General features: G+C 43.4%; 1 protein-coding gene across 1 annotated transcript in view; it reads left to right on the top strand.

The window, feature by feature from the left end:
- The window catches only part of SRBD1 (S1 RNA binding domain 1), a 173608-nt gene extending 163572 nt beyond the window's left edge, over positions 1-10036 (top strand). The window contains 2 exon segments of the mRNA XM_033144900.1: positions 2992-3176; positions 8117-10036. Of these exon segments, the coding sequence (XP_033000791.1) occupies positions 2992-3176; positions 8117-8406 (475 nt within the window). The 3' untranslated portion in view covers positions 8407-10036.
- The last annotated feature ends 5219 nt before the right edge of the window (positions 10037-15255 follow it).

Here is a 15255-nt window from a genome sequence, read left to right as displayed (position 1 = left end):
ATGTTACAGTGAGTGTCCAAAATATGATGAATTTTGACTTTAACTGGACATTGATAGGTCCAGTTAAACCTTGGAAGGCTGCAGTCTTATACCCACTTAACTGGAGTAAGCCAGTGTTTTGTATTACAGTGTTGGACAGCAACATTGGAGCCCAGGGTTCAAATCCCCACACAGCCATGAAGCAAATTGGGAGGCCTCAGACCAGTCACTATCTCTCAAGCATAGCCTACCTCATAGGAGAAAATGAGGAGAACTCTTTTTTCCTACCTTGAGCTCCTTGGAGGAAAGGTTTGATATAAATAAAATAAGCCCCATTTAACTTGATGGGCCTTACTTCTAAACAGACAGCCATTGGCTTGTCCTAGAAGTGTCTAAAACAGGGGTGGCTAACATGTGGCCCTACAGATGTGGTGGGACTCCAGCTGCTATTAGTCCAAGCCAGCATGACCAATGGTTAAGGAAGCTGGGATCTGTAACCCAGCAACACCTTTAGGACTGCAGGTTAGGCACCCCTGGTGTAAAATTCATTTCACCCCTGATGTAAAACATCATTGTAACTTAAATGTGAATATAGCATCCACTGGCACAGGCTAAGAAGTGGAATACGAGTGTTCCTTATATATTTCAGACCTTCTCTCCATTAATTTACATTTACATATTGAACGTTGGTTGTAATCTCAGTTGGCATTTTCTTAAAGGGGGGAAGGCAAAGAGGGTTTGCTGCATTTATCTCCATCTACTGAAATGTGTATATGTTTAATTTTCCTTTGTTAACTTTTGTGTATGTGTTTAGTTTTTTGTTCAAAGCTTAGTGCATATTTATTTACAGCTGGCTTTAAATTCTAATCAATGCAGGTTTTTTAAAATAAATAAATAAATACTGCATTTGCTTTTGATACAAGTGGTCAATAAACAGTAAATTGCAATTTGTCATTAGCAAGCACCTCCTCAGTTATTACGTACACAAATAAAAAGGCAATACTTGGAGAAGGGTTGATTATTTATTGTAGGTCCTATGGTATGCTTTCCAAATATAGCCAACTGGAAGTTGTTGTTCATGGTGGTGGCGTTTCAATATGTGTGTTAAACATAAAAAATCAAAATTCAAAACCAACAAAGCAGCGTTAGATAAACATACAAACTATCACAGGCATCCTAATGTTGTCAAGTTCCAATATACTCCTGCTTCCCATATATCAGAATAAATATCCAGTATTTCGACAGCTGTCCATTAACCATCTAGTGTTGAATATAGTGTGCCAGTGTGTTTTGTTCAGTCCAACACAAGCCAAATGGAGTTAGGGAGAAGAGGAAGTTGCTTGTGACAAAGTCTGTTTTTCTTCCTTTCTTTTAACATATAATACCCATTTATTCTGGCTCCATTTTCCGTGACCTTCCAGTAAATTTGAGGACGTTTTTCTACACGCAAAAGCATTTCATTTCACTTTGTTCTTAGCAATGACATTTAAAAATAGAGATGGTCAATATGCATTACGGCTGAGATGGAGCTGTCTGTTTAATATTGATTTCTGTTCCAAGTGCCCTCCAAGCACGTTTATTTGGGTGAAAATGATCTATGAAATATGTAACCAGATTAAACAGCCTCTCTTTTAAGGGTGGGGGGGTGGGGAATACATCTGTAATCACTAAGGACACTGTTGACATGAAATGAGTGCTTTCCGTTGACTGAACAAGGCTCTATGAGGGAGCAAGGAAATGGCATTGTTTCTTTGAAGATAGCTTTATGCTGTTTCTTTTATAATTTTGGGGTGAATAGGAAGTTGTTAGAATTCTTATAGTCTTGCAAGCTGTTAGTGATGAAAATGTATGCATAGATATATAGGGTTGTATCCAGTGCTGCAGTTCTGTTCAAGCAAGAGACTTTCCCATCCTCTTCTGCTGTGGGATACACCCTCAAAATCTGGAATTCTTACAGTCTTGCAAGTTGCTAATGAAGAAAATCAGATAAGATATATAGGGTTTGCTCCAGAGGTTTAGGGAAGTCTGGTACACTGAAACTTCCTGTGTCATTCTGAACCAATCAATGCTCTCCTTCCCACCTAAGCAAAAACTGGTTGGGGGTTTCTAATTAAATTTTCCCCCACTTTTCCCGTTTACAGCACAGCAGAGTGGAATTTTGTCATGGCAAAGCATGATAAGAGGCCCTAAATCCATGCTCCCCCCCCCCCAGTTAGCCGTATTTAGGAATAGACATTCCAGGTCCTGTAAAAAGCAGGCTTGGAGTCACCACCCATCAGCTGATAGGATGTTACTTCATGTCTGCTGATCAGCACAGGGCCAGCCCACCCATGAGGCACAAGGTGAGGTGACTGCCTCAGGCGGCAGGATCCACAGGGGCAGCAGATCTGGCTTTTAAGGAATGCATCACCCGATGGTGGTGATGATGCCTCAGTGGTAGCAACAGCACGCTCCTTGGAGGCGGGATCTGTCGTCTCCTCAGCAGCAGCCCCCTCCCCATGCCGCATCTACAGCAGCCCCTTGGCGAATAGGAGGCACTGCTGGTCTCCTTGGACCCTTGTTCCCAATGTAGATCTTAATTTCCCCCTTTTTCCTGATGTAGATCTTCGCTCACCCCTTCTTTCCTGGCGGCCATTTTGTGGTTCGTGTCAGGTGCATCTTGGGCCGGCCCTGGATCAAACGCACTTCAAAACACTGGGCAGGACTCTGTGCAAGGCCTATGTGGTACTTGGAAGCCCCAGTGATCTTCACCTGACAAAGCGATGTTGGGTGATAGGCAAGTGGTCAGCTTGTCCACCCAGAGGTGGATCTGAGGGAGTATGACCAATGTGGTCTCACTGGGTGTGGAGTTTTTGGGGCACCACAACAATGACATCCAAAGTGAGATATTGGGGGGGGGGGGTTGAATATATTTCTATGTACCCCAGGCTTGAAACATTATGAACTTCAAAAAAATTCTAATCTATAGAATTTTTGCTTTGCTTTCTGTTATTTTTAACGTTTACATATAAGGTTTTTAACGCTCATTGGAGGGAACCTCAGCGATATTGGAAAGTCAGCCATGCAGCGAAATGTGGATGTGATAATTAAAAATGAAGGGCTGGAAGGAATTGCAAAAAAGTTGAATACAACGGGGCAAACACTGCAAATAATAATTGATGGGCTAACTCAACCTGAAGGCTTTGACATCCGAAAAGGTAAGAGATTTGAAGGCATCTCCAGTTTCCTGTTTTGTCTGCTTGTCTTTTTATTTATTAAGCCAGTGTCGTGTTTAGATGGATGGATCAGACAACTCCCCTTAAGTTGTCCAGGGCAAGAAAGCATTGTGTTACTCTGTGGGTTGGGGTAACGTGTTAGTTTTGTAATTAAGAAATTTGAATCCTGCCTCTAAATCGTGGTCCTTGAAAGCCCTGGGAGGACAGACCTATAGGTCCTCACGAATCAGAGTGCTTTAGTATGCTTCTACACAGGATGGGTTTATTGATCCCTAACCTGCTTGGGCCAGCTCTAGTGGTCCAACCTTCTTTGAAGATGGATTGTAAATCTTCTCCCTTTTCCCTGCTTGAATAATGCAGAAAACGTGAGGCTGAGAAGCAAATGATTTGTGCTGTGCACAAATGTAATATTCTTTTTTTTGTGGGCAGGCTGGGTTGCATGTTTCCTGAAGGTTAGGAGCTTAGATCTTTCCTACTGTGGAAAGCTATCTGTTTAGGAAATAACAATAAAGAGTGAAGCATGCACTCTGAAGAATAGGGAGACAGTGGGTTGGATCCATGAAAAGACCTCTGTGCCCCCCAGAATACTCTGGGGACTTTCTGGTGCAAAAAAAAAAAAAAAATACCCCTGTGTTGCAAACTACTAGCAGGATATGAAAAAAGGCAACACGTGGACAAATATAATGTCAAATAATATGCAGCGAAGACAGCATTCCGGATAAGTACACTACTTACATAAGGCCATGACCACTACTCCACATAAGGAGCATGTATATTAAGTTATGAACTGAAGAAGATTACACCAAAACAGTGTACTTATCCGGAATGCTGTCTTCGCTGCATATTATTTGACATTATAAAGAAATTTTGCTGCATATTATTTGACATTAATAAGAAACATTTTGCCCTACATTATTTGGTCCACGTGTTGCCTCTTTTCATATCCGACTTTCTGGTGCAGCCTGGGAGGTAGCATTGAGAGCTGAGGGGGGAAAGGACGAATCAGTGAAAATTGTCTTCCTCCTGCCTCTGGTAGGGTGTCCCATGAGTTACGCTCACGGGAAGTCTGGATCCAACCCAATGAAACTGGTAAAACTATTTTTATTTTTAAAAAAACATCCACGTACCCAATTTCTGTCTGTCATTCCCCCGCCGTGCACCTCAAAAAAAAAATACCAAGCCCACCAAACTCCCTTATAATGGGACTCCTGTTACCATGGTATATATTTAGGCACCAATAACACAGTTCAGAAGCAATTGTGCATAATTATGTAAAAGCCATATATTTTTAAAACACTCAATTATCTGCTTAGCCGAACATAAGAAAGTAAAAACGTTTTGGGTTGCCAGCATCAGTGAAGAGAGCTAATAAAACTAATGGGGAATAAAGCATATGGTCTTGCAGCCTATGTTTTAATTACGCAATGGACTGAGCAAAACTACAACCTTTTTCACGTGCAAATGTTTAACAGCCGATCATATATTTGTAGCAAATCAGGGGTAGGGGATGCAGTGGCTCTCGGACGTGCCAGGAATAGCTTTTTGTTGTTTTTTAAGAGCAGTTTGTAAAATATATATAAGTGGCTCTTGAGTTGCTGCCTAAGCCCATCTCCGCTGGAACCATTAAACACTATTTACTTAGGGTTTAGGGGTTTTGTTATTTTTATTTTGGGGGGAGAAAAACACTGGAAAGTGCCTGCACTGCACAGTGTAATATCGCAAGAAGCTTAACTGTTTGGGAGTTGAGTAATTAAGTTCATTCCTTGGCTGGAAACTTTGATGTCATACAGTCTACTGCTACCCTTGACTATATAGGGTCTCCTTCCCCGCCTTTCTTCCACAAAGCTTTCCAAAAATATTAGAAACATTCCCACTGATTTCAGGTGACGCCACCACCTTGTATTTAAAAATAAATACATGTTTTGAGCATCACTTTTGATTCCAGGACTTAGGATTTGAGGGTTTTTTTTTGCTGCTGGGAAATTTGAACATGTCCCTGCTAAACCCACAGTGACAATGTGTTGGGAGACGCATAAAATTGTGGTCTAAAAACAACAAGCACTTGGTGAAACTGAACAAAGGGAGTCTCAAGCGAAGTTCTGCATTTCCTCAAAGTAGCATACAATTGGAACCGTGAAATCGCACGATGTACAATTCTTGGGATTGTACCGTTTTGGAAAAAGAAAGAGAAATGCCCTTCTTGCAGGAGGGAGTGGGCTTGGTTGGAATCCCATCGTGGATGTGTTAGGCCCTCACGTTGAGGGATGTTTTGAAATATGAACCCCCAAATCCTGCAGTCTGAAATTGTACCCTTGTACCATGTGACTTGTCTGAATGTGCAGATTAATGTGTGCCTAACTCTTCAAATGGGACGCGCGTGGCGGTGTGGTCTAAACCACAGAGCCTAGTGCTTGCTGATCAGAAGGTCCGCGGTTCGAATCCCTGTAATGGGGTGAGCTCCCGTTGCTCAGTCCCTGCTCCTGCCCACCTAAAGAAGAGAGAGGAAGAGTTTGGATTTGATATCCTGCTTTATCACTACCCAAAGGAGTCTCAAAGCGGCTAACAATCTCCTTTCCCTTCCTCCCCCACAACAAACACTCTGTGAGGTGAGTGAGGCCGAGAGACTTCAGAGAGAAGTGTGACTAGCCCAAGGTCACCCAGCAGCTGCATGTGGAGGAGCGGGGAAGCGAACCCACTTCACCAGATTACGAGTCCACTGCTCTTAACCACTACGCCACGCTGGCTCTAGCAGTTCGAAAGCACGTCAAAGTGCAAGTAGATAAATAGGTACTGCTCCGGCGGGAAGGTAAATGCCGTTTCCGTGCGCTGCTCTGGTTCGCCAGAAGCGGCTTAGTGATGCTGGCCACATGACCCGGAAACTGTCTGCAGACAAACGCCGGCTCCCTCGGCCAGTAAAGCGAGATGAGCGTCGCAACCCCAGAGTCGTCCGTGACTGGACCTAATGGTCAGGGGTACCTTTACCTTTAACTCTCCAAATGTGATTCTGAAATACCATTTACACTGAAGAGCACCACCTTAAAAATGCAGTGTTATTGTGCTGTGCAGGTGGGACCTGCAACAGAATGTTGCATGGTTTAGCATCCCAGTCACCTGTGCCCAGTTCCAGAATACTCCATTCCATCCATTTCCCTCCCCAACTTTCAAAGTTTACTCCAACAGTGAGTCAGCATTCCAAGCCCTCTGAGCATTCTCTGCCCTCATTTCGGGGGGGGGGGGGGAGGGGCAATCTTAGGGGGAGTTATAGTCCAACACTGAGAGGACCCTAGATTGGGAGAAGGCAGCCGTACTACTTTAGAACTAGGGAGCACCTTATTATCGATTACGCCACGCTTATTTATTCTCCAGCAGTGAATTATTCTGGGAAGCTCTGTTTGCTCCCCCACCCCCCGTTAAGTTGCAACATATAACACAGTTGTAGCTTTTAATTAGTTATGTGTTAACTACCACAAGAGTCTTTTGGCTCAGCAATCGAGTAAAGTTTTTTCTAATGAGGCTGGATAGCATCTTGAGGACCAAGAAAGTCTGGATTATATTTTACATGGCTGACTTTAAAATGTCTGGGTTTAAAAAACAAACAAACCCTATCATCATCCTTATTTTTTTTTTACGCAATACATAAAACAGTAATATTCATCAAGTATTCATTCATTATACAGAAATTACTCTTGTGTCAGAGGGTAATATTCTGTTCCTTTTGAAATCATAGGAAGCTGTTTCATCTCTGATTGTGTCACCTCTAGCGCTGCTTTCCCAGTATTTTTACATTCGGTGTTGCCATCCTAGTACATTCTAAACCCATGCCAGCACTTGAAAGAGCCCTTTTGGATATTTGTTGTGCATTCCCATTGTCCTTCATAATATTATTTCTTATACCAAAGGACTTTATGCTACATTTCCCCATTCACTAAAGCAACAGGATTTGCTGTTTTGTCCAGGGCTTTAATATGTGTGCTGCGGCTAATAAAGTCCCCATGTATATATACCAAAAAGTTAATAGTTGTTGAACGAAGCTTACTCCCTAGGAGGTTTGTTGAGGATTGCAACCCTAAGGAACCTTCTGTTTTGGAGATGTACAGACTGTGCAGTCATGGCAGCAGCCAACCAGCTCTGAATTTTTTTGGGGGGGGATATGAATAGCTGTGTGTTCCATTTGTTTATAATGTCACCAGAGTGCTTTAGGTGAACTGCCTGTTTATGTAGACCACAAGCACTGAAATATAATTAAAATTATAATTATGATTATACAGCTGTATTATGAACAAACAAGAGCTGTATGCCTGGACGACCAAACTGCACTCCTGTTTTTTCCAAGTTCCAGGTAGTTTTTTGATGCTAGGTTTAACGTATAACGTGAACCACTTTGAGCAGCAAATACAAATTTTAGCAAAACAATAGCCTACTGCGTTTTTGCCTCAAACCGCACTGCTCACACTGCCCTAAACTCACCCCTGAAACCATCCCAGGGTGCCTAGTATTCACAATGGAAGGAAATCTTCTTTTGGTATGGTGGCTTGTTTCCCATTGCAAGTAACAGACATGAGAGGTGGTGATTCCAGTCTGGAGCATGAGAGGTTAAAAAAATTTTTTTATTCCATTTCATGGTAATGGTCAACTCACCCTCTCCTGCTGACTATTAACTTAAAAAAAAAAAAACAACCCACCAAGTTCAAGTACAGATTGCATAAGAAACATTGCCCTTAATGGAGATGCTGAGTATATTTTCTAATTCTGTTGGAAGCTGCCCAGAGTGGCTGGGGCAACCTAGTCAGGTGGGTGGCATATGAATAATAAAATTATTATGATTATCAGCATCAAGCACATGGCCACCTGCAGATTGATTGCCCATCATGCAACTTATCTGAATAACTTTTTTTAAAAAAAGTTTCCTCTTTACGTAACAGATTTTGATAAACCTGATTTCAAGAGGAGCATCGTTTGTCTCGAAGACTTAAAAGTTGGAACTGTTCTGACAGGAAGAGTTGAGAATGCTACTCTCTTTGGAGTCTTTGTTGACATCGGCGTTGGTAGAGCAGGATTGATTCCCATTCGGAACATAACCGAAGACAAGCTTTCCAAAGAAAAGAAAAGGAGGAGTCTTGGCCTTGGCCCGGGAGAAAGAGTTGAAGTCAGAGTACGTGAAATTGACATTCCACGATCCAGAATAACACTGGACCTTATACGTGTATTGTGAGCAGTTTGTTGGCACTTTTCATTTCAAGGGCTACCATCTTATCACGACGAGCAGAGTGCAGCTGGAAAATGAGGACCAATTCAGGCTGTCGGCAGCCTAGACTGCGTTGGGGAGCCTAGAAGCTCAGAAGCTGGCCAGAAATTTGCAGAGAGACTCCCGACTCTATGAAACAATGCTATATGATTTGTGGCAGGGTTGAGCAACCTGTGGCCCTCCAGATGTGGTTAGACTCCAACTCCGGTCCATCTCAGCTGGCACGGACAGCGGACAGAGATGATGGAAATTGTAGTTCGACATCTGGAGGGCCACCCCTGATTCATTATGTGGGAGGCTATATACTTGGCTGCTGCAGTTTGTACGAGCCAATAAAAAATTGAAAAATCCAAATGGGTGTTGGAAGAACCTCCCATGGGGGGCAGTGATTCCTCCCAGCTCTGGCCAAGATGCCTTTGAATTCCAAGAATTCTGTGGGGGCCCACTAAGTGTCTGAACTGAGTTTCTCCAGCAGAGGAAAAATCACTAAATCTAGCAATTTAAAACTGCGGGTTCATGTTTAGATGCAGAAGTTCTTGATTTCTAACAGTTTCATCTACCTTTCCTGTACTTGCATGTCTTTCCATGCAGAGATGGACAGAAATACAATGCTGGAACAATTGAACAGGCCTTAGATCAGGCTTCCTCAAACTTGGCCCTCCAGATGTTTTTGGCCTACAACTCCCATGATCCCTAGCTAGCAGGACCACTGGTCAGGGATGGTGTGAATTGTAGTCTCAAAACATCTGGAGGGCTGAGTTTGAGAAAGACTGCCTTAGATGTATGGAATATATTGAGCTCCAGAAACTGGTCGGCAGGTCTCACTTTTCCACTTGGCAAGTCTTATTAGGAAGGCTTATTAAGTCTCCCTCCCCATCACCCACACTTTGCTGCTCCCCAAGCCAACCTCACTTTTCTACTCATAATCAAAAGGCATGTCAGAAGCCATCCTAGCTCTCACCCACGGTATCATGTGATGCTACAGTGACTTCATGTGATTGGCAGGGGGTTATCCTGCCCACCTGTCAAATTTGGCCCACACGATTAGTTCCATGGAGCCAGAAAGGTTCCACACCCCGATATGAACACATGAAGTAGTACAACCCTGGCAGAGGTTTACTCCTGGGTAGGTTGCATTGGTGGCTTCAGAGTAAACCCTTGTTCTAGACTTGAACAAAAACCTATTAAACTTGGGATTCCTCTTGGAAGTAAGGTGAATCCTAAAATAAATGTGCGCTCCAAGCAACTGCTTGCTTGGTTTGTTGCGGATTAACTTGTTATCTTCTGTTCAGCTTCAAAAAAGAATGTTTCCTGGATCTCTTTCTAAGATGTTTCTTTAAAGTCAAGGGAAGAAGTTATGTGAAAGGAAGGTTGTCTAAATCCATGATAATTTTAGGAACTGCAGTGCCAACCTATTGAAATGGGATTTGTAATCAACAAATGCAGATTTTTTTTGTATATATATTTTAGCTGCAGGATATAATAACTTTTTTTAAAATTTACTTTGTTGATAAACAACATGGAAATGTTTTCATCAAGACGAGAAACTTTATCCAATGATATCTTTTGAAAATCTTTTATTAAAAAAAGTCAACTTTATTCTTTGTTTGAGTGTTTCCCTCCATCTGTTTCAGCAGTTTGTTTGTTTCATTTATATAACACATTTTTTTCTTCCAAGGAGCCCAACCTGGCGTGTTCTTGGTTCTCCTCCTCCCTATTTCATCCTCACAATAGCCCTGTGAAGTAGGTTAGGCTGAGACATGGCGACTAACCAAGGTCACCCAGTGAGCATCATAGCCGAATTTGAAACCTGGTCTCCCTGGTCCAACACTCTAACCATTGCACCATCTCTAGATGGCCAGCTTTGCCAGATGGCTACACTGAGAAGGCTGCCTCTCGGAGAAAGTCAGGGCAGGCCTACCGGTGCTTTCACGAGCCACAGCCTACTTATCAGACGAGACAGCCAAATAATCAATAAACCTTTCATTCATGCAAGCTCATCAAAAGGCAGTGCTTAACTCCTCCTGTACGTTACACATGCACACACCTCTGTGGCTTTAGCAAGGTGCAATAAATTGGGTTCTAAGTAGTACGGAGACTTGTTTTAAGCACTTTGTCTCGTGGAAATAAATTTCTAAATGAACTGGGGTGGCTGCCAAAATCTGTGCCACAGGAAAAGCGGTATAAATTATGTCTCGCTCTCCGCCCTACATATATTTTGGGATACGCTATTTAGATTAGGGTTGCAGTCATGATTAGCAGGATAGTGTGAAAAACATACTGCCAGTGCTGAAGATTAATAAAAGAACTGGTTCTGCTAGTCCTTCGCCCTTTCACAGCTAATGGAAAACTGCACCTGAGAACACATGATTTGCTTCATAAGAAGACAGGTGAGTTCTGTGTAATTTATACCAGGCAATAAAACGTTTATATAAACACAACAAAGAAATGTGTGTTTGGAGCATTACCCAGATGATTAACTTCTCATCTCAGAATCCATAATTTGATATGTTTATTCCATAATGGATGCAAAATTAACAACTGTTTCCGTCAGAGCTAGACTGTGTCTTCAGTCTCTAGACTTAACCCTTTCTCTTCTCTCCACCATAGAAGATTAGTAAAAAAAAGAAGTTCAGGAAGAACTTCTGATAAGTTTTTGGATTCTGATCGGTGAGGCCATCTGAACGTGTGATAAACTTGGAAGAAATAGTTGCCAGTGGTATTTTAGTATTTAGGCATTGGTTTATTGGAGCTATTGGAAGAAAGGTGTTTGAAACAGCATTTAGCTTGATAAAGCCATCTTCTTGGGCTTTGCTGGAAACAAAATTGGCTTCTGCCATAAAATATTGGCTTTGTCTTTAACGCTTCAATCCTATGCAAGTTGACTCTGAAGCATGTTTGGGGCTTACTCCCAGGCAAGTGTGCAGAGGGTTGCAGCTCTTCAGTGGAAGAGCTCGTCCTTTGCATGCAAAAAAAAGTTTCCAGGTTGAGCTGGAAACGTCTCCTATCTGATATCCTGGAAAATCACCGTCAGTCTGTGTAGAGCAAGGTTTCCCAAACTTGGGCCTCCATCTGCTTTTGAACTACAATTCCCATCATCCCTGTCTACTGGTCCTGCTAGCTAGGGATGGTGGGAGTTGTAGTCCAACAACAGCTGGAGACCCAAGTTTGGGAAACCCTGGTGTAGAGGGACTATTGGAGCCAGATGGTCAGCTTCCTCTATTGCCAGCATACTGTACTGTTGTCTCCTGGAAAACAGTGCAGGAAAACTAAAATAAGATGCTGTCTTACACTGAGCCAGACTGGCTCAGTATTGTCTACACTGTGATTGGCAGCAACTCTCCAGGGTTTCAGACAGGAAGCACTCCCAGCCCTACCTGTGGATGCTGAAGATTCATCCTGGAGGCTTCTGAATGCAAAGCAGATGCTCTAACAAATCGTGTTGAGCTTTTCCTACAACCAAGAGGCATATAAACCTTGTGAAATAAATACCACCATGGCCTTTCCAGCCATGCTAATAATTCCTTCTCAATCCCCATACAATCTGATCAATTAGAATCCTGAACACGAAGCACAAATTGTGAAAATGCTATCCCTTAATCTCTTCTTTCTCACCTTGCAGCACCTAGTGTCACTAAACATATCCCATGATGTCGTTTCCTCACCCCTGTTTCATCACCTACTTCTTGCAGTGATGGGAAAAGTTGGTGCACCGTGACATTGTGAGACACATAGCGCAGCACCACTGGGGAGAGGACGTGAGTTTGTGGGGCTGCCATTAGTGATGGTTGGAGCTTCATCCGGCTTCTGGGTGAAAGCTGATTTTATCGGGACAAACTCGCTCACTCCTTCCATCTGGGACAGATATTGTGACCGTAAGGGACAGCACATTTAACACTCCTTGACATCACCTGCTGTTATCGTTGCTGAGCTTCTTTCCTTCCTCAAATGAGATCATCGGTTGGCTGAAGACAAGCTGGCTGGAGCTAAATTCAGACAACAAAGAACCCCGGGGAGGGGAGAGGGATAATGTGCATTTGTGATGACCTCGGCAATACAATATCATTTTCACTAGACAGCCTATATCCACAACGCCACCTCAGTTGACTGTGCACAGTCTCTTGGATTTGCCTTTGATTCTGCTGCCTAATTAGCTACAGCTGCTAAAAGCACTTTCTGACTTCACGTGGCCAAATTGCAGCCCGTCCTGGCAAGATGCGAAAAGTAGCCACGGTGAAGTCAGTGTTTATAACTTCCAGCCTTTGCTTTATTTGAAAATGTGCTGTGCATGGGAAGGAAGCCGTTGGAAATTAAGGGACTCCACCTTGGCAGCTGCTGGCCCCTGTACTTTGCAATCTTTAATCCGGACTGGGCGTATGGGACTTCTCCGTGGGACTACAGTGGGAGGGGTGGAGAATGTGGAACTGTAAGCTTTCTGAAAAACCAAGAATGTAGCCATTCTCTGTTCACTTTTTCAACACCATGCAGAATTTTATACATGTCCATTATGTTTCCCCTTGCCTTTTTCTGAACTGGAAAGACCCAAATGTTTCCTCACAGGGACTTGTTGCAGTACCTTGGGCAAAGACATCATTTGAATTTACTGTTGTCATCTTAGAAAGAGAGTCTCACTGGCTGTGTGTACCAGTATAAGAACACGCAACTTGTCTTTCTCCCTGACCTCACCTAATTAAGTCATCCTGATTTTACTTATTTAGAAATCTGATGGTGAAACCTCCATGTAGCAAAGTAGTTACATTAGCACACATTAGGGTTAGAACCAGTGCTGTTTTTCTAGAAAAAGAGGTGCTGGAACTCACCATGAACTCACCCTTGTTCTCTTATAATGGCAAAGGTGCCCACTTGAGAGGTGCCAGAACTGAGTTTTGGTAGGTTCTGCCTGAAGAAAAGCCCTGGTTAGAACCCAGCCATTATTTTCACACCATGTAATTTTGCCCTCAAAACTTGGGAAGGTAGTCCATGTAGAAGGAAACTCCGATCCAAAACCTCTGCTGCCTTGCAGGAGAACGAAAGGCTAAGAATGGAGTCCCTAAAACAGTTCCTTGTACACCTCCTTCCAGCAACTCCTGCAGCCAAGCTGTGCCAAATGTATCGCCTAGACCACATGAAAATGTATTTCCTTTGGACCACATCAGCGAGGCCAAGAAGGGGGTCTTGTTGTCTGGGCAGCCAGGACCTCCAAACACAATGCTCAGGCTTGAGGCCCAGAGAGGTCATTTCGGTGCAAAGTAGATGTTTTCTGAGGCATGCTTTGCAAACCCTAGAAGGGCATCCCCAAAACTAAGCATGGCAAGCTTTGCTGACATCCCTCACCTGAGAACTGCCTGCATTTCCTCTCCTAGCAAACATTCAGTTAGTCATAAAAATAGACCTCAGAGCTTCAGAAAATGATTTATGTCAACCATCCCCTGGCAATGCCCCCCTTCTCTCTGCACCAAACTCTCCAAAGCAGACACACCTTGTTTTTCCATGCTGGCTTGAGGTTTGGAAATGGGGAATTTCTATTCTCTTCACAATCAATTTCCTCTTTAGACATTGTGGTTTTGGGGTTCCTGACATCATAGTTTGACTATTACAGTTGCTCCTGCGCCTGTGCTTTCCCCTCTTGCTTCGAGACTTCAGGAGCAATTGCACCAGATGCTTTTCCAATAAGCGCTGGGAACTCCTTCCATTGTGTGGTCCCTTGTGGTGTGGATTTGGAAAGGAAAAAAAAACAACCCCTTTTCCTTGTTGGAAGGAATCTCTTAAATATCCCTGCTTTAATGATAGAAAATTCGGCTCCCTGTGACAAAATGAATAACTGTGTGCTTTAAGAGCATTGGCTGTTTCATACTTAATAAATGCTTACCTTCTGAACATATGAACATTTGAAGAGCCTCTCAGCTTAGACCAAAGGCTTTTCTAGTCCTGTATCCTGTCATCCCCCTCCCCCAATAAATGGCCAACTAGATGTCTCAGAGAAGCCCAGAAGCAGAACATGAGAACAAGAAACTTCTCTCAGTGTCGTTCCTCACCACCTGCTACCCAGGGGGATGCAAACTGCTTCTGATGCTGGAGAGAATATAAAGCCATCATTACTGGTAGCCATTGTTACCCATTGATACCCTCTGGATGGGGTTGCCCTCTCTTGGAATGAAGAAGAAGAAGAGTTTGGATTTGATATCCTGCTTTATCACTACCCAAAGGAGTCTCAAAGCGGCTAACATTCTCCTTTCCCTTCCTCCCCCACAACAAACACAAACACTCTGTGAGGTGAGTGGGGCTGAGAGACTTCAGAGAAGTGTGACTAGCCCAAGGTCACCCAGCAGCTGCATGTGGAGGAGCGGAGACATGAACCCGGTTCACCAGATTACGAGTCTACCGCTCTTAACCACTACACTACACTGGCTCTCTGAGCAGATTCATAGCTTGGGATTCCCTGGGATCCAGCATCATCACTTGAGGCCCAGCTGGTCTTAGAGACCAGGAGTGCCTGTTTACAGCTATGGCTCATTCACCAGCTATGCCCCCTGTTGGACAGAGGTGGCCACTGTACTCCATGCTTTTAGCATCCAGACTGGATTACTGCAATGCATTTTACATGGGGCTGCCCTTAGAGACGACTCGGAAACTTCAACTGGTCCAAAAGGCGGCAGCCACGTTACCAGATGGGGTTGCCTTTAGAACCTACGTGAACCATGTTCTAAAACAGCTGCATTGACTGGCAGTTCATTTCAGGGCACAATTTAAAGTGCTCACTTTAGTGTTCAAAGCCCTAAACGGCGTAGGTCCAAATAGCTTAAAGACTGTCTCCTC

The sequence above is a fragment of the Lacerta agilis genome, chromosome 3 (genome assembly GCF_009819535.1).
Source record: "Lacerta agilis isolate rLacAgi1 chromosome 3, rLacAgi1.pri, whole genome shotgun sequence".
Lineage (NCBI taxonomy): Eukaryota > Metazoa > Chordata > Lepidosauria > Squamata > Lacertidae > Lacerta > Lacerta agilis.
The sequence above is the reverse complement of the archived record's forward strand: the minus strand, read 5'-3'. Positions and strand labels throughout refer to the sequence as shown.